This window comes from Mycteria americana, chromosome 3 (genome assembly GCF_035582795.1).
Source record: "Mycteria americana isolate JAX WOST 10 ecotype Jacksonville Zoo and Gardens chromosome 3, USCA_MyAme_1.0, whole genome shotgun sequence".
Classification (NCBI taxonomy): Eukaryota; Metazoa; Chordata; class Aves; order Ciconiiformes; family Ciconiidae; genus Mycteria; species Mycteria americana.
The window spans coordinates 83,724,717-83,744,933 of record NC_134367.1 but is presented as its reverse complement, the minus strand read 5'-3'; the positions used below and the strand labels follow the sequence as shown (position 1 = coordinate 83,744,933).

At 35.7% G+C, this 20,217-nt stretch overlaps 1 protein-coding gene across 7 annotated transcripts in view; it reads left to right on the top strand.

Annotated features, from left to right (window-relative positions):
• SIPA1L2 (signal induced proliferation associated 1 like 2) overlaps nt 1-20,217 on the top strand; it is a 154,763-nt gene that overhangs the window by 90,891 nt on the left and 43,655 nt on the right. For all 7 annotated transcript variants that reach the window (XM_075495892.1, XM_075495891.1, XM_075495893.1 and 4 more), the window contains 3 exons: nt 2,981-3,138; nt 4,687-5,263; nt 10,529-10,803. In XM_075495892.1, coding sequence (XP_075352007.1) covers nt 2,981-3,138; nt 4,687-5,263; nt 10,529-10,803 — 1,010 coding nt within the window. The remainder of the gene's footprint in view (nt 1-2,980; nt 3,139-4,686; nt 5,264-10,528; nt 10,804-20,217) is intronic.

Here is a 20,217-nt window from a genome sequence, read left to right as displayed (position 1 = left end):
TTATTTGGTCTAAATAATTTTAATCTAATGGATTCTGCTTTTCTAACATATTTTCCTTACTGGACTCCCCTTTGTGTGTCTTGTATTCTTACATAAAAGTTCACTGATTTCCTTTTGGCTGCCTGTCATGCTTGATTGGGTTCATTTTCAAATTCTACTGTGCCAATTTAGATTGATACAGGAATGATGTCAAAGTGTGTTTGATGTCTCTTTACTGTAAGTAGTGCTCTGTAATTTGTGCACCCTGTTGAGAGTTCCTATTGTGCTCTGCATTGGCATGATAAACTTTAGAGTATGTTAGAAAGGCAGATTAAAAAAATTTAATAATACAACAACACCCAAAAACCCCAAACCCGAGCAGACCTCAAAATGTGAGAGGAAGGGGAAACTGAGAACCTGAAAAAAAACCTAGGAGGTAAAAGTTGGGAGGAAAATCTAGGTTATAGAATGGAAACTAGAAAAGGGTTTCTTAAATCTTTTTGCTTAGTTCCGGTTTCCTTCAATTCCTTTTTCATTTTCAGTATGCTATCCTAATCTCGCATTTCCCAGGGAAGTATGTGTTCCCTCCTTCTTCTGCATTCAATACTTTATTCTTTTCCTATTCCTTTATCCTATCCAGAGCACTTCTTTCCATCTTCCAGATCACCCTAGTTTACTTCTCTCCCCTTTCCAAATTCTTTGCATTATGATACTCTGCGCACAGCCACGACTGTGCTTGCCTTTGCATTGTGTTGAAGTTCACTGACCACTTATGCATGACAGTTATTTATAACAGTGTTACACTGATTTTATTTTAAAATGTTGAAGAAGTGACTAAGATCTCTGCAAGCTTGGTAAGGTTCTTAAAAATTATGATCTGACTTTGTATTTCCTACTTTTGTGCGTCTTAGAGGTTAAAGCTCTTGAAAAATACTTTAGGGATGGGATATGGGAACTGCCATAATTTTGAAAAGACTATTTTTGCTAGTAAAATTTCAAACATTTCTAAAACTTACCTCTTAAGTGACTGCTATTCTTGCTTAAGGAATCTATGGTGGCAAGTAGAACCTCCTGAAGAGGTCTACAAAAGCAGAAAATATTCTTGAAAACAATGATTGTCTTGAGAAATAAATATAACTTTAAACAAGATGTTGCTTTCTAATTTTTGTAATTTTGCTCTGTGAAAATGTATAGGCACAGGCATGAACCGCTATAGCAAGAAAGAGTAATTGCGCAGTTAGTTATATAACAAAGCAGAAATTAATCACCTTGTCCCTCGTAATTGGAAGGTTTCTTACAAATTTAACTGCGGTGTAAATTCCAACCTGTGAGATAATAACAACCTCAAAACATGAACTTGTGCTTCACTACTATGATCTAATTGTATGGTTCACTGGCTCAGCAAATTAAAGTATACCTGACACGCTTAGTTCTGTGATCAGTTCCACGTAGTGTACTTCTACTGTAATTTGTACGCAACAGTATGTACATCCTAAATTGCTCAAATGGCCATTTTTTTTTATTTTAGTCTGAAAAAACTGAAAACTTGACTGAGCCACATGACTTATACCACATGACTTAAATATTATTTTCTGTTCTTATATCTGTTTTAAAGTTTCATCAGAAGTCTTATTTCTTTAATCTGCATTTGGGATTTTGATTATGTTAAATAATATAGATATGCTGAGTGCTTTAAAATTGTGGCTTTGGCCCTTCTTACTACCTTTAGAATGCCATCCTTTGTGTTATTTTAGGAGATATAATGAAACATACTTATGGGTCTTAGGCTTTAGCATGTGCAACTTTGCGCTTTTTTTTTTATTGGTAGCTGAAATACTAACTTTTAATGGAACTGAGAAAATAGAAGCAAATACTCTTTTATTAGAAAGATTATGTTCTGCAAAATCAGCTTGATAGAGAAATTTTTACTTGTTCTGTCATAAAGTTTTCAAATAAATTTATTCTTGTATCCTTTTTAGTTACACATGAGCTAAGGTAAAGCTTTAAGTGTCTGTATGCTATTAGTTGACAATGCAAGGTCTTTGCCAGACTTTGGGTGGATATTTAAAATTTAGCACATGCTAGACTACTTTTTTCCATCTGGTAATATACATGGATGTTTTATAAACAAAAGTATTGAAGAAAAAAGTGTAAAAAATTTGAGCGGTACAACATACTTCCATGAGGAAAGGAAACATCATTTTACTGTGTTGTGGGTTTGGGTTTTTTTAATGAGAGAGAGAGGAGTGGTCCCTTATTGCTGGACATGTTTTGTGGTTTTATTAAGTTTTAGCCTGTAACAATGATTTAGTACTTAAAATTATTTCTTAAATATATTTTGATGGTAAAAGCTACCAATTAAAAGAATAAGGTTTTTTAAAATGAGTTTCTAATAGCTATTGTTTCTCCATGAGTATTCTGTGTCTCAGCTCTGTTCCTCAAGTATGCAGTTGTTAAAATTTGTGATGAGTATTCATGATAATCTATTTTTTAAAAAATTAAGATCATAGTATTAAGGAACTGTGTTTAATAAAAATGCAATATAGAAAGGGAAGGTTTATTGAGAAAGAAAAGCAAAATTATATTTTTCATATAGAAGCAAATATTACACTATAAAAAGGGAACTGATGCAAAGTTCTCTGGATAGTGAGAAATGTCCAGTGAGGTAACATTTTTTTATTACTAAAGTGATGCACTAAAGTAAGAGAAATATATTTTTCTTGTAGAATAAAAGAGAAATGAGCAGAAACTATGCAGAACTAGTGTGGGGATGCAAAAGAACTCCTAGTATTTTTGTGAACTTAGCCCAGTTTCCTTTCCCTATTTTTTTGCAGTTCAGTCCAATATTCTTTATCTGTAGCTATCCAGGATATGATTAATTTAAAGTTATTTCTGAAAAATTAAGCTTCATTTATTTTGGTTTGGGGTTTTTTTTGCTAAAATGAAGAAATTGTGATTATTTTTTTTATAACTAATTTTTCAATGCATGTTTCTTGTCTAGCTACTAAGGAAAAGGCATATAGGAAATGACATAGTTACCATTGTCTTCCAAGAGCCAGGAGCACTTCCTTTTACTCCAAAAAATATTCGTTCCCACTTTCAACATGTATTTGTCATAGTCAAAGTGCATAATCCTTGCACTGAAAATGTGTGCTATAGGTGAGTAGAGCCTTATAACTATTTAAGTTTGTTATTAAGACTACAATGGAACTGCCTCTTCTAACAGTTTTGTATTTCCTAGAGATATTATGTATACAATTTTAAAATTCCTGCTACATTTTCTGTGAGTGTGAAACCCCAATGTCTCCCTTGCACACATCTAGAGTTATGGGGCACAGTTTGTAGACTTAAATGGGTAAATGCAGAACTCGATGTTGCTGATTTATGGGCATGAAACGGGGATATAACAAGTTAGTGAAAATAAGATTTGCAGACATAGCAATAGAAATTAATTTAGAATTTGTATCACACACTTCCTTTTTCAAAGAAATTGATTTAAAATGAAGTATTTTAGAAGGCTAATAACCTGTATAAATCCCTGAGTATGACAATATGACACCAGGATGAGTCATGGCCTTTAAGCAGATGAATGAGAACTTTTGGGGAGTATAAAAACATCTCAAATTTCAGATGGCCTTAACTCTCACATTTAAGTTACTGCATCAGGAATTCTAGCAAGGTAACTGGGGTGGAAGCATAGTTCTGAACTGACTGGGAATTGTACAAATAATGGTAAGGACTTGAAGCATAATGGTGCAGATTTAGCATGTAAAAATGTTATTTATTCATTGTTTAGAATGAAATTAAAGTACATCATGAGGTCGGGTCATATCAATGTCTTTTTAGCTGTCTTTTAGAACTTAAGCTATATTTTAGAGCTTGATTTTGTTTCAGTAGCTCTTTTGTGTTTAATAATACATGACATTTCATGTTACATTTTTCTTATTGCCAAATGATGTTTGTCTGTCATCCCAAATGTGACTGCATTTCAGTCAAACTAGTAGTAGTTGTATGTAGTTTGCACAGTATTTTGAAATCCTTTTTGAGTTGAAATATATTATGTAGATATCAATTGTAGGTATAATTGTATCAATGAGAAAATATTCCTATTTCTTTTACATTTTGCCGTGAACTGCCCATATCAAGAATTGCAGGTATTTTGAAATTTTATGAACACAGAGTAGGCAACTTAAACAGGTGCAGAATGCTCCCATTATAGACACATTTGACACAGATCCGTTTTCTTTGTCTTCACACTTCATTGTAGCAAAATGTCTGAGGATTAATATAAATTCTGTTTCTATTTATATATTTCTTAATTTTAAAATCATGCAACTGAGTGACAGCTGAAAATGATAGTCAGACTTACATAAAAAAAAATTTTTAAAATACTTCTCATTTGTCTCAAAAAGCATTTTTATATTTATACCATTAAAGAAAGGAGACAGTGACACCCTCCAAAGTCATCCTTGATATTTTTTGTGTTAGAAAGATACATCCATAATGCCTGTTATATATTTAAAAGAAAAAAAGCCATTTTAAAACAGACAACCCAATTAGTTTTCTGTGATGTGTCTAAAATGTCTGAAAATTGACATGTCAAAGCTAAACCCAACTGTGTAAATGGACTGCACAGATCACAGTTCTACTTATCATCTGATCTTTTTTTAGGAATTAACCACTGCATTTTTTTCTTTCCATTTCCAGTGTTGGTGTTTCACGATCAAAAGACGTACCTCCGTTTGGTCCACCCATTCCCAAAGGAGTAACTTTCCCCAAATCAGCAGTCTTTAGGGACTTCCTTTTAGCCAAAGTTATTAATGCTGAAAATGCGGCACATAAGTCAGAAAAATTTCGAGCCATGGCCACAAGGACACGTCAAGAATACTTGAAAGATCTGGCAGAAAATTTTGTTACCACAGCTACAGTGGATACTTCAGCAAAGTTTAGCTTTATTACTTTAGGGGCAAAAAAAAAGGAAAAAGTGAAACCAAGGAAAGATGCACATCTATTCAGTGTTGGAGCAATTATGTGGAATGTGATTGCACGAGATTTCGGCCAGTCTGCTGACATTGAATGTCTCCTTGGAATCTCCAATGAGTTTATCATGTTGATTGAAAGGGAATCAAAAAATGTTGTGTTTAACTGCTCCTGCAGAGATGTTATTGGATGGACGTCTGGATTAATGAGCATCAAAATATTTTATGAAAGAGGAGAATGTATTCTTCTGTCTGCAGCAGATAATTGTACTGAAGACATCAGAGAAATTGTTCAAAGACTTGAAGTAAGTGCAGTTTCTAAACTGGAATTCCAAATTTTTTATGAAGAGTTACTTGTCTACATCTCCTTTGAGATGTAATTAAAAATGTCCTATGTTTATACTTCGGGAGTGTTTTCAGTCTTCAGAGAACATTACAAACAATAATCCTCACAACAGCATATGAGATAAGGATTATCAACCCATTTTCAGGGATGAGGAATCTGATACCAATAATCTGCTAGACTTGCCCAAGGCCATGGATGGTTTCAGTGTTGAAATAGGGATTGAAAGGTTAAGCTTTTGTCTTCTGTTGCTGTAGCCTGTTCTCAAATCACACCTTTGTAGGTAGAAATATACCTTAATTTAAAAATATACAAAATCTTAAAAAGTCCAAGTGAGTGTGTATTACACATTATAATAACCCATATGAATATTAGCAGAAAAAATTGTGTAAGTAATTCTTCTGATTTGTTCCTCTATACTGAGCAACTGCAGGAAGTAAAGAAAACTAGACCAATTAATGCCAGTTTTTACAGCTGACTGGATGAAGTTTTTCAGATGCTTGATGACCCTGTTAGCATAACTGTCCTGTAACTATTCAGTCAGTACAAATGAACTGACAGGAACTCCAAGGTAAAAGTGCTGATGCATCTGCTTCATGCGGTTACACTGCACCCTTTGATCGTAATTTAAATGATCTAGATGGTCTCAGTTTTGTTTATATTAGAAAGCCTGGTCCTGAAAACAAATCATTATGTTTACCATGTTCGCACTGGAACAGTTGGATTGCAGCTGATGTTTTAGGGCCTCTATAGTTCTACAGTCACATTTAGCATTTGTCAATATCATGCTCTAAATAATAGAGCATTTTTCTTCCACAGTACAATTAATCTTTCAATAGATGAATGTCTTTAAGCTCTTCTTGCCACTGTTATATTCTCCTTTTCATTGAGGTCTTCAGTTTCACTTTCCTTAGGCAGATATTTCCCTTCTGAAAAATAGTGTATGTGTAGTTCACTCCTATTAAGTATTGCTAAATGAACTATATAAATTGTGTAACACAGATGGAAAACAAGATTCAAAGTTCTAATGAAAACTTCTGCTGTCGTCCCTGATGACAATTTCTTTTGCTGTTTTTTACTTCCTTGGTTTTTCAAAACATGGAGATATCCCAGTTGCTGAGGATAGATCTTTAAAATTCAGTAATTAGAAATACAAAAAGAAATGGTTACCTATATTTACTTGATTACTTCCTCATTTTTTATGATCAGATTTTGGGTTAAATAATGACAAATTGGCTTTAAGCCTGAAAAATTTAGCATCAGTTACTGCCAAGTTAACCCAAATATTAGCTTCAAGTATCTATTCCAATGAATGCTGGACGCCTTCTCTCTTTCACTGCCATCTATCCAACTTCCACATTGCTTAAAGAATTAGCTGTCATTACTTGTTTTAAACCTTTTTTCATCCCCACTTCTTACCTCATATTTTTCTCCTTTTTCCCTGCTTCTTCCTCCCTTTTGAAAGCTGCGTATTAATGTTATTCCCTAGTTGTTTTATGATGTTGAATGCTTTCTAAACAGTCCTTATACATTTTGATATAGAAGCTCAGAGGTGACCATTACAACCATGAAAAAGTATTTAAAACTCTGATTCCGTGCTTCATATGCATCCTTTAGAAACCTTTTAAGTGACTCAGAACACAGCTAAGGTCAACAACCACATGTGCCAGCAGATGCTAAAGATGAAAGCTCAAACTGTGATGTAATATCAAACTTCAGTGACCAGACAATTAACCCTTTTCAGTCACTAGTAAAAGCATTTCTCAAAACCAGTGAGTAAAATGTTGCAGTTACTAAATGAAATTGTCAAAGAAATATTTACATTTTATTGCCTGGGTTTAAATCGTGTAGATGAATAAGAAACCTATCTGAATATTCAGATAAAGCAGAGATGTTAAAAGCTGAGACTGTAATTTTGGTTTGAACCAAAAGAATCAGTTCAGGACTAAAAAAAGAGCTGGGATTTATCAATCTAGAGTCAGGTCTGTATTTGTGGGGGAGAATATCTAGTGATATAAAGTAGAAAAAGCAGCAAAAGCAAACTATAGATTCACTTGGCGGACTGTTGTTTGAAGGCAGAAAAAGCAGTGGTTCTGAGCTTTAGGATAACAGAGAATGGCAGAGTGATATAAGATTAAGCAAAAACCCTGAATGGATCTGTAGACAAGAATCTGAGTAGACATAATTTCCTTAGAAGCCTGTATACTAAAAAAGCTCTTCACCTTCTTCATGGGACTTAGATGATCTCTGTCTTTTAATTTCATCTGTATTAAGTGCATTCAGAGAAGCTGGCTCTTAGTTCATGCAGAGCCACATGTTCAGTGAAATGGCAACCAAGTAAGCAGAATGACCTGTTTTGAAGTGGAGCAGCACCATGTTTTATGTGACATTACTATGTAACATGCAGTGTCACCTTTTAGGGGATATATTTGTGGAGGACTTGATCTCCTGGAATCCTTTCCATTGGGAACAGATCAATCTTTGGCAGGAATGTTTATCTTCCTTCTCTTTTAACCTTTGAATATTTAACTAACTTGAAGAGATTTTGAGTGCTCTGAGTTGGGGAAATCCATATACTTTGGCTGGTGAATTCATTCTGCAGTATTCTATAATTGTGACATAATGATAAAGAGGTGTCTGCCCCCCAAAAAGGATACTGTGTCATTTCATAAGGATAAAATTCCATCCCTCAGCTGGGCTCTTGACTCTAATAGCATGTTCTTCTTTTCACAGCATAACTCAATATTGTATATGTTTTAGAAACTTGTGACAGAAGTGTAGGGAAACTAATGAAGAGCTGAAAATTTCATTTTCATTTATCTAGTTCACGAATTATTAAAGTCTTGTTGAAAATTAGTCATGACTGAAGATGAACCTCAGAGCTGGAAAAAAAAAAGAGTTAAAGCTTAGTGCTTTCAGGATGCTGTATAGCTCTAATACTATATGCATAGTTATAAACACAACAGAAAGTTCTGTTTAAAATGGAAAGCTTCAAAATATACCAAAAACTCAGAGGTGAATAATGGCAAAGGAAATAGCTACTTTTTTCGATAGGAAGACCCAGAACATGATTTTGTAAACAAAACCTCCATAGTATATTTTGGACATCTCAAGAATGACTTTCACATTTTAACTTTGAAGCCTACATCTTCAGAAATAACTGGAAGGTTTATGAAGTCAAAGTGTTACAGTTTAAGTAGCATAAATTTGCCAGGCAATGATTCAAAATATCAGATCCTTGCAAGATCTTTCTCCAAGTTTCATAGCTCAGTGAAGATTAGCCCTTAATGAATGAGGGCTAACTGTATTTCATTACCTTTCATTCCAGTCAGCCATTGGACTGGGAAGGGAGTAGAAGGTAGGCCTGTAATCCCTGACTGTAACAGACTTGGACAAAAGATTTGTCTAAACAGGAAGTGTAAAAAGGAAGCTACAAAAGTAACTTACAGCTTAATATTTGTTATGTGTTAAGTTCCTTTGTCAATGACGGAGACGTACTTTCATAATAGTTGCCAGTGAAGGAGACAGTCCCATCCATTCCCTGCCTGCCACCCCTTTGGAACACCATTTTAAAAAGCACCCTGTTTGTCAGCTGTGTCATATTTCCGATCTGTCTGCATGGGTGCACAAGTGCTAATGCAATACAAGGGACAGCACAGTGGTAATAGGGTCTTGGATCAGTTTAAACCTCCCATGCAACTGCACCTAGTCAACTGCCTCTGACTCGGGCAGTGAAAGGAGTGTTCTTGTGACAACTTGACCCAGTCACAGCGCCAACATCTCACTAGCTGCACAGTGCCACTTCCTTGCCACGCAGCCCTGAATTAGGCTGGGTCATGCTTCTGTGGGAAGCACACAATAAACTAGTGAGCTAGGCTGCCCAGATTCTGGCTCAAGTAGACGATGGAGGGGAAGAATGACTCTTCCAAAATAGCCTTCTGAATTAAGCTCAAGCTATAAAACAACCTTTGCAAAGACCTATCCTATACAACTGACTATACAGGACGCTAGCCTCCTAACTTAAGCACCTTAAATTAGATGCCTAAAGTTGAGTAATGTGTGTATCTTTGTAACGCATGCTAAAAGCAACCATGAACTGTGTGAACACCTTTGTGGAACAAGGTGTGCTGTGGAACTGCTCTAAATGCAGTGTGACCTTGGGAAGATCCCTTGATCTGTATCGTAACATAGGCATATTTAAGGGGAGGTATTTGCCTTGCTGGAGTGCTACAAAGCACTGTGAGATCTCTGAATGGTATGCATTATGAACAAAGATTTTTGATAATGTTGTTTCACAGTGGTTAAGTTTTTGTTCCAATTGTACTAATGGAGCTAAAATACATACTGGTTTGTGACACTGACATAAGGGAATGTTAGGGTAACTCACAAACTTACCTTGCAATGTGGACTAGAATTTGGTTTTCTGAGTCTGACGCAATATCCCAGCGTACACACTATTGTATGATTATTTTTTACTGGGCAAAACTGTTGAGGACTTTTTACATAGTATATAGAAATGAGCCTGCTTAGCAAAGTCTGAATTTGAAGGATTTTGGCGACTCCATGTAATGACAGAATCACTTTTCATTGAATATGAAGAAAGTAATTTTTTTGTTTCTAAATTTCCCAGTGACATGAAAACTCTTATCCCATTTTAGTGATGTCCACATCTAGAGATGGCAGTAGTTAGGAATCTGACTACAAGGCAAACTAAATGAAAATTATCTTCATTGCTATGTTCTTGAGGAAGAAAAGCTACTAGAACTGAAGCATTTGGCTCAGTTTGGCTCATGTTATATCTCAAGTTTAACTCTGTCTAATACTGAAGGAAAAATGCCTGCACACCTGCAGTCAGTCAGCCAACAAGAATGAAGTAACTGACAGGACAGCATTTTGCTTGCTTTGTGTTTTGAAACTAAAGCAGCTGTTGAGTTTTCAATAAGATATAAATGGTATTGTGTTAATTTTGGGCAAGGGGGAAGGAACTTGATACGGGTCAGCTGCTTGCTCTGGGGATGTAAGATTTTTAGTATTGTGAAATGTTTTGTTCATTTTGTTTTATGCAGAAACCTTCATTCAACCTCAAATGTTAAAATAATTGTTAGTATATTAAAGATACTTAATGTCAAAGCCATACATGGCTTTATAGTGTTTGAAAACAGATCTGTGTGTGTGTCCAAAGAAGTGAGTGTCCTGACAATAGCGTAACAATCTGATACTTCTTTAGATCGTGACCAGAGGATGTGAAACCACAGAAATGACCCTTCGGAGGAATGGGTTGGGCCAACTTGGATTCCACGTGAACTTTGAAGGGATAGTGGCAGATGTGGAGCCCTTTGGTTTTGCATGGAAGGCAGGCCTGCGGCAAGGGAGCCGCCTGGTTGAGATCTGTAAAGTGGCTGTGGCAACTTTGACTCATGAACAAATGATTGACCTTTTACGTACATCAGTGACAGTAAAAGTGGTGATTATTCAACCACACGAGGATGGAGCGCCTAGAAGGTAACGAGCAACAGTTCTCAATGTGACATTTGTATCTGTTATTGTTTTCTCTGCTACTGCTTAAATGATGCCTCTTTTATTGGAGGCCCTCAGGAAATGGATATTGTCTCATGTTTGGTGGTAATATTATTGAGGCTCTTAAAGCAATCTTTTCCCCCAAACCCCTATTTGTTTTTAATGGAAGATAAAATGGGATCCTGTAAGAAATGTAATGGGAAATTTACTTTTATATGGCTTTGAAAGAGCAAGAAGTAAACTTTAGTGCATCATGACTGAGCTGTTATGAAAGCTGATGTGACTTCGTTTCTTCTACAGGAGAATTTTATATTTTAATACTAAATTTGAAAACTTCTTCTGAAAACTGTACCTTGTCTGTCTTTGACATTTCTCTGACTCCTGACTATTGAAAAAGATTTTTATTTTGTCTTATATTGAAATTTTAACAAAAGTAGTGAAATACTGGGTTCTGGACATATATGGTAGCAAGTCTTAGAGTCCTCCTCACTTTCTTCAGCTATCTAATTTAGTCATTACATAGTGAATTACATCAATAAAATCATCAGTTAAAGCAAAGAAATCTCGCTGCAGCATGAAATAAATGGTAACTCACTTGGGAAAAGACTGCAATGAAGATTATTATAGTGACCGTACCATTGTTTTCAGGGATGAAATGCAATTTTCTTTCAGTGTTCCTTTTTTGGTGACAACAAGAATTTTGCTTTTCTCTTCATTTTTTAGTATTATGAGGTAGAGAAGCAGTAAGGAAAAATTAAAACTTTATAATAATGTGACTTTAATTCTCATATACCTTGTCTAGGCACTGTTAATTTGGCTCATTCTAAATGAGAACTGTACCAGAGTAAATTGAATTATTTGCCTTCTTATAGAAGGCCAACTTTAAATCTCTTGTTGATTTTTAATTTAACAGAAAAAACATTAGATGTGTTGCTTTTGGCAAGACAACAAGCCATAAAATTTTACGTAGCATGCAGCACTATGAAGTTGGTGCCAACTGTACACAAATACTGTTTAATTGGTGGCAATTCTCCAAGTAGTCATTGGCCTGATGAATGACACAGAAGTGCCCTCCCCTGCCTCAACCTGCATGTTGATGCATTGGGTTCCTTTCGGAAGAAAATGCCTGTGAATGTAGAATACCACCGTTTTGCCTAGTTGGATAGAATTTGCAATTAAGCCTCTCTTTGCTTAGCTTTGCTATTCTCACCATCTGCTTCTGGGTATGAATTTTCACTGACTTGTTTGGTATACATTTCCAAGCTGTTTACAGAATATGAGCCTAATGAGCTGATCCTATTATGTTGAAGGTAAAAACTTGTATTTTATAGGCCCTGATGGAAAAATACATACTGTATGAATTGTTTGTATCATCTTTGATACATTTTTAGAAATAAAATGTTAAAATCCCAAATCAGTGTGATACATGGCACCCAGTCTATGTGTAGGAGGAGTTTTAACTGAGTGCCACCAAACTGGGAAAAATCTGCAAAAGCTGTTCTTGTGTATAAATTCTTTGCATTTTTAAAACTGTGTGACTGATTACTAAGAAAAATGAATTTTTTTAAACTACATTTCTATTCTAAAATACGAAAACCACCAAAGCATTTATGTTTAAGTTCTTTTCAGCCTCATCTCTCTAGTATAAAAAAGAAATCTTCATTAATGCCTCTTTCTCTCGAATATTAACTTCTCACTAAAACAGAAAGCTCCTCATTTTCTGCTTTATATCCCCAAAATATGATTAGTGATTTTGATTGCCCAACTTGAAAGGGATCTGATATCCAGAGAGTTTTGAGCTTGCCTTTTCTCAATGTTTATAATCTAAACAGAGCAGACATAAAGCAATATAGATATCAGATGACAAGACTGAGAGCTATGACAAATATGTTGACAAACATGAGCTATGACATTGTTTATAAAATATATTAATGAGTGTGGGAATGAGAAGGCAGAAAGGCATAAATTGCCAGAGGTTTGGAGAAAGAAAATAGTCTATCACAGCTACTTACTAGTTAAAGGTTGTGCAAATCCGTCTCCCCGTCTCCTACTCAATTGCTTGTCTTGGACATCTTCAATGTCTTATCTTGCAGAATCATAGAAACACAGAATAGTTGAGGTTGGAAGGGACCTCTGAAGATTGTTGAGTCCAACCCCATTGCTCAAAGCAAGGTCAAATAGAGCAGATTGCTTAGGGTCAGGTTCACTGGGTTTTGAATATCTCCAAGGATGGAGACTCCACAGCTTCAGTTCCAGTGTTTGATCATCCTTACAGTAACAAATGTTTTTACTTATACTTAAATGCAATTTCCTGTATTTCAATTTGTGCACCTTGCCTCCTGTGCTTTTACTGGATACAACTCTGAGGAGTCCTACTCTGTCATCTTCTCTCCCCGTCACCCCATCAGGTATTTATCCAAATTGATAAGATCACTCCTGAGCCTTCCCTTTCCCAGGCTGAACAATCCTAGTGCTCTCAGCCTCTCCTTGTGTTTCAGATGCTCTGATACCTTAATCATCTTTGTAGCCTTTTGCTGGACTTGCTCCAGTATGTTCATGTCTTTCTTGTATTCTGGTATCAGGTTTACCCAGAAAGGTACAGGGAGTAGTTTTGGATGTAAAACAGGAGTATCTGGAGAACTAGAATCCATTTCACCTTCATTTGACAAGAAATGTCACTGTGCTTGGAGAATCCATGCGTGGCTATATAGGATAGAATCAGGTCTCTGTGAGTGATTTCCAACACGTATCTGTGAACAACAGTTAAGGCAGGTGTGCCAGCTCATCAGGAGAGAAATTTTACTGTCAAGTAGCTCTAATAATTGTCGAATAACACTCAAAACAGACATACAGATATTTCCTTCAAAGTTGGTGGTCCATCGGTCCTTGGTCCGCATGCTGCGCATGTCTAGAAGAATGATGGTTCAGAAGCAGGAGAAAGCTTCACATGTATGCTCCAATAATTATTGCTCTCATTCAAAGCTGGTTTTAGAGATTTTCTTCTAAGAAATGATACTTCAGTCTGTCTGACATAGTAGATTTGGAGGCTGAAATAAGTACCTTGAAAGTTTGACTCATCCTACAGAACATATGATCTTCTGGCAGGTTTTTTTGTTTTTTTTTTCTGTATTTCAGCCTTATTTCTCAGGGTAGATATTGGTAGTTCATAAAAAAATTTTACTTTAAATGCCGTAATCTGGGGTTTCAAGTTCAGCCACTAAATTTTTGTGCACAGTGCATAGCTATAAAAATACATTCATCTTTGTTTCTACAAGAATCAGTTGCATTAAAAATTGACATACATTTACAAGAATATAAATATAATTTTAGTAAAAAAAAGTCAGTTTCATGAAAAATCCCCACGTATCATTTTATTAATGCCTGTCTTTCATTTACTGAGATAATCAGCTGATTTCCACTGCTTGAAAGAGTAGTTTCTGCTTAGCTCTGTCTGCTGGGTTTTAGGAATACGAAGCAATGAGGACTTTCTCTTTAGTTGCTTATTAGCACTGGTTCCTTGCTGGGATCAAATTCTGAAGTGAGTTTACACAGATTGGACATGAGTGTCTTGGGAATTATGCCCTTCAAATGAAAATGAGTTTCAAGTGTGCAAAGGGTGTTTCCAAAGCAGTCCCAGTCCTTTGGAAAAATATCAGCTGAAGTGGAGATCTTTCATCAAGTTCTTAACTTGATTTTTTTCTCTGTTAGCTTACCCACAAATCATCCTCAGTCCATCAGCCCTTTATATTTTAAAAGAAAACCAACAAAGTGTAAATGTGCATACACTGAGAATATTAGCAATGAACTATTAACAATGGATTTATTTTTAGCTGCAAACTGTCTTGTATTAATTTATTTCATCACAAAAATAAATTATTTGGAATGTTGAAGGTGCTTACAAAGGAATGTTACAGAGTGATTAGGAAATTACAGAGAAAAATTCTGCTCGATAAATGTATTCCATTACTTAATGTAGGTCCTTCTACCTATAGTCTTCGTAGCAGTATATGCAAAAGCAATAATGAAATAAGGCCTTTCATTTACTATCCTGTAAAATTAATGAACTTGAGATAAAGCTCCTGCTGTTTTCGGTTTGCTCCAGCAATTAAGTAATCACGCACAAATTGAGAAATCATAATTAGTTGCATGGCACCAGGCTGATATTTAGATAGAAAGAAGAAATTGCTATTTAAAACACAAATTCTTTAAATTACAAAGCAGTATTAGAACAAACATGCTGGTCAGTGTATTCAGATCTGAATAAGTATCCTTGTGTCGTATTTGTTTCTATGCTACATCTTTCCCTTCAGAATTGTTGATTTGTTCTTCTGTTGTTGTCAATATTACCTAGTACTGCAGTGCAGTAGCTAGAAATATACACATTTTAATAGGAGAATAATGATGTTCATTCTAATTTGCTTTCACTGGTGGTGTCACAGTAATGCTCAAGGACACTATATCCTTAATCAGTCAAATCCAATCAAGGAATTCAAGTACTTCTAAATCCATTTTAAACTGTAGGTTCTGCTAGAATCTTACTACATTGAAACTTACCTGTCTGTCTTAGTTCAACTACCATTATATATAAAAAGAAACTCCTTAAGAGCTGCTTAAGAAACAATTTCTAGAAAGTTTAGAAAATGAACAAAACTTTAAGCAAAATTTCCAGGGATGGGCGAGAAACAGGAGCTCAAGTACAACCACTGTAAGAGATGTAGCAGCAGTAGCTTCCACCTGTTGGTCTGAACAAGTAACAGACTTTTTTTTCCTGCTGTTGTAGGTAATTTTGAAAATGAAAGTATTTTAGTAACTATGACTGAAACTGCCTGTGGGCCATTATTAAGTACTACTGCATTTCTTTTGAGGTTGTTTTGTTCTCTTGAACTTTTCAAACTCTGTCTTACAAATAAAATAGGTGTAATGACTTTCTGTTTTTTCCAGTCCTGATGCTTGCTTCTCTTAAATGATTGTGATTTTATTAGACAATTGTGTTTCTAGGGCTTTTTTAAGTAATAGATAACCAGCAGAGTATAGAATGTTTGGAAAAATCTTTTTAGGAAGTGGAAGGTTTTACTGTGTGGAGGAGTTCAAATCTTCTCCAAGGGTATTTGCCGTAAGCTGGTGGGATAGTTCATAGGGCCTTCAGATTATTTAATTTATTTTTTTTAAATTAAGTCTTCTGAGCTAGAAGGATGTCAGGTCTAGAATTGCTGGCAGGATACTGCCAGACTCACAGCACTTGAGGTGGGCTAAAGCAGAAAAACCTGAAACTGAACTTTTGGTTGTAAAAGTAGAATTTGGATGTACCAAAGCATTTACTTATGACCCCTGCTACTAGCCAAAGAAGGCTGCAAATACCTCAAAACTCTAGATTATGATGTTTTTTAGAGGTAACTGAAAGAACTAGTACTAAGAAAATATAATTATATTAATTGGAAGCCACATCACTTGCAAAAGTTAATCCTCTGTACCCAACAAAAAATAAAATGGTAGAAAATGCTTAACTTTCTTTACTGTCAGAATTACTGTACTTTTTCTGACATTATTAGATTCAGGGAATGAGACATGCACAGTGATTTAGTCTGATGGGAACTCTTGGCAAAACAAACTCTGTCAGAACTGATTAGCACCAGAGTTTTTAACCGAGGCTGTTACATTTTAAGTGCAATTCCTAATAGAAGGTCAATGTCACAGTAAGACCTTTTAGCTCTCGCCCTCACTGTGAGCTCTCTGCCACTCCTCCTGCCTTTGGAAGGTTGGCAGCACCAGCAAACAACAGAGCTTAAGCATAAGGTATGGGCTGCCCTCTTCACTATCTTTAACGTCATGCACCATGTGCTTTGTCTCTTCTCTAAATAACTGAAATGTCATGGTTTTCTTCTGCATAAAAGAAAAATACTTTTATTGTTTTTAAAAAAATATTGTTTTCTGTCTCTCTTTATAAATTCTTTTGACCTTTATTCTTCCCAATATAGTTTTCAAAGAAAAGGATGTGTAAACTTGGCCTTTGCCAGTATATACAATTTGCATTTTAACACCTTTCCTTAAATTCATTGTACTTAAGAGAGTAAGGCTAAGTATGCAGCGTTACTATAATCCTTGGGAAGCTGAAACTTTATTGTACGAGCATCTTTTTCTATTTTGATTTGCATCAAAACAAAGGAAAACCTAGGCAATGTATGTAACATATGGTCTCCACCCAGAAATGGTCTAACAAAAGAACTCTAAACTAAAAAGGTGCAAAGTTGAAAACAATTCTCTGATGCTTATCGTGTTTCTCATCCAAGTAAAAAGTCTGAGTTTTTCTTACATTTAGTTATGAATGGACTCATAGCAGGAGTTAGTTATAATTGCTCAAGTTTATTATGTGTGCAGTTGTTATAGTCAAGCAGAAAAAAAAAAAAATGCCAGGCAAAGCTCTGATTGTCTCTATAGAGAGATGTAAATAGGAGTTCCAGACTCCCCCCCCCCCCCCCCCCTTCACTCTATTATTCAACATGATTGAAAAAACTCGAGAACTACATGTTTTTGGCATTTTGAAGCTTAAAAGATTTCCTGCTCAATTCTGGATCAGCAAAGAAGTTTTTCATTGTAAATAACTTGGGGTATATATACCTACTATTGTATAAAACATTTTTTAGGATCCATTTTTGTTATGTCTGGATTGGAATGCGCAACATCTGTGCAGAAATTGCAAGTGATTTGATCTTTACCTCGTTGAAAACTTTTGGGTTCATGGAATCATAGGATAATTCAGGTTGGAAAGGACTGCAGGGGGACTATCTGGTTCAACCTCCTGCTCAAAACAGTCATCTATGAGGTCAAGCTAGGTTATTCAGGGCTTTATCTAGTCAGGGATTCAAAAACTCCAGGGATGGAGACTGCATAACCTCTCTCTGGGAAACATATTCTACTTGGTTTTCTTTGAGAATAATTTGTGTTTTCTTAAGAAAAAAATATTTAATATACTTTTAATTTTCTCCTTTTAACAAAAAGGAACAGAAAAAGAATGTCACTGTATGTGTGTATGTATGCATATGTATATTATTCTGTACAATATTAGGATAGTATTCATTACAATAAGCTAGTCTGTATTGGGCAACTTTACTGGCTATTTAGTAAGATAAACTAAGCATTTTCCCCTCAACAATTGGCTAAAAATCCCCTTAGCAACTCAAGTTAAAACTGTCTCCCACTGCTGATTTATATTATACCCTTTTTTTTAGTTGGTTTAAAGCTTCCTCATTTTGTTATCATTTGGAAATAATATCACAGTGTCTAGCTGTATCAAGCAGGGAATTTTATCTCTATTAGCAGATCATTTGCCAAGCTGGAGCAACTTCTAGTGTGGGGGGTTTTGTGGTTTGGGTTTTTTTATTGCTGTGTGGACTCTACAGGGTTGCTGTAGTCCATACAGTGTTACCATTCCCAAGAATCTGATGACTGATTCTTTTTTCTTTTTAATTCTTTCATCTCTAGCTGACATAAAGGTATAGTGTAGATCAATGAAATAAATTCTGTACACAAGATAACTTATGCAGCATTCTTTGAAATCCTTTCCCTGTTCCATTTGAAGATGTGCCTCATCCTCACACTGTTACTAAAATTGCCCTACTGACTCCTACGACCAAACATTCTGGCAGTTGTCAAGAACTTGTTGTCAAGATTTTTACTATATGGCACGTGCATGTCCCACGTAACTGGAGAAGGGCATTTAAAACGTCTTTAATTTGCCATCTACAATAGTGATCTGCAGAGAAAAGACTTATGGACAACTTTTGTGCCGTTCACCTCATTTACATGCATTCATGATTCAACCTAACAGGTACTGTAGCTGACAGGCACTGCAGTGTAAACCTTGGAGCATGTTTGGAGTGTTCATATCGATGGACCCTAGTATTTAGAATATGGCTTACAAGAGCTGTACAGAGACTATCAGTTGGGTTTAGGCTATTTGTTATTACAATTTGGATACTAATGTCAGGTCGCAGAAGCTCCTGGACTTCAAATTGTCCATCAGTTGAAGTAAAATATAGATGTAACCACTTAGAGTATGATTGAGGAATTTTTATCTTTATCAAAAGTATGGCCAGTCTGTCATTTTCTTTTGTAAAAGAGAATTGGATGAAAGTTCCACATAGCAAAATTTAAAATGCACCTCTGGAAATGCATTTCACTGAATTGATCTTAAGATCAGTATATTATCAGTCTAGGTGATTGCTATGCTGTGTGCAACTGCTGAAATTTGTTGATGTCTTCATAGTCATCTGTAGCTTGATTTCTTTATGCTGTCTCAAAGAAGGCAGGACATACTAATTGAATGTCTTTTTGCTGCTATGGGGAATTGCTTTGAAGAATATCATAGTTCCTCCTGCTGAAGTAAAGAATGAAATGTTTCAAAGGACTCTTGATAACCTGGAAATCTGAAGTTTGAAAGAATCAGCTGCCCCCTGAATCTGAATGGTGGAGGGATAAACAAAGAATCTGTGGATGTGCTTTGCAGTAGTCTGTTAAATCTCCTATTCTTTCTTCCCTTTTTTTAAGCCTGTTGCAGTTCCAAAGGTGCTACTTATGACCTAGAAAGATATTTTAGTGCATGCAATTGTTGTATTTAGCTTTTTTGTTAATCAAATTAGATTTTTTTTTTCTCTTTGTTAAAAGATATATTTTTAAGTCATTAAATGGCATATCTGTGGAGCCAAACTTTATATTTGCCATTTTATTATAGATTCAGCTGATTGAATCATGTAAAATATCTTTACTTATGTCATGGTTTAACCTCAGTTGGCAACCAAGCACCACACAGATGCTTCCTCACCCTCCACCCCATGTCATTCCCGGTGGGATAGGGGAGCGAATCGGAAGGGCAAAAGTAAGAAAAGTCGTGGGTTGAGATAAGAACGGTTTAATGATTGAATTAAAATAATAATAATAATACTAATGATAATAATAATTGTAATGAAAAGGAAAATAACAAAAAGAGAGAGAGAAACAAAGCCCAGGAACAACAAGTGATGCAACTGCTCACCACCTGCTGACCAATGCCCAGCCAGTCCCCAAGCAGTGGTCGCTGCCTCCTGGCCAACTCCCCCCAGTTTCTATACTGAGCATGACATCATATGGTATGGAATAGCCCTTTGGCCAGTTTGGGTCAGCTGTCCTGGCTATGCTTCCTTCCAGCTTCTTGTGCACCTGCTCGCTGGCGGAGCGCAGAAAGCTGAAAAGTCCTTGACTTAGTATAAGCACTGCTTAGCAACAACTAAAACGTGTGTTATCGCATTATTCTCATGCTAAATCCAAAACACAGCACTGTACCAGCTACTAGGAGGAAAATTAACTCTATCCCAGTCGGAACCCAGACAACTTATTACTGCCTCATGACTGATTCCTGTATCTCCT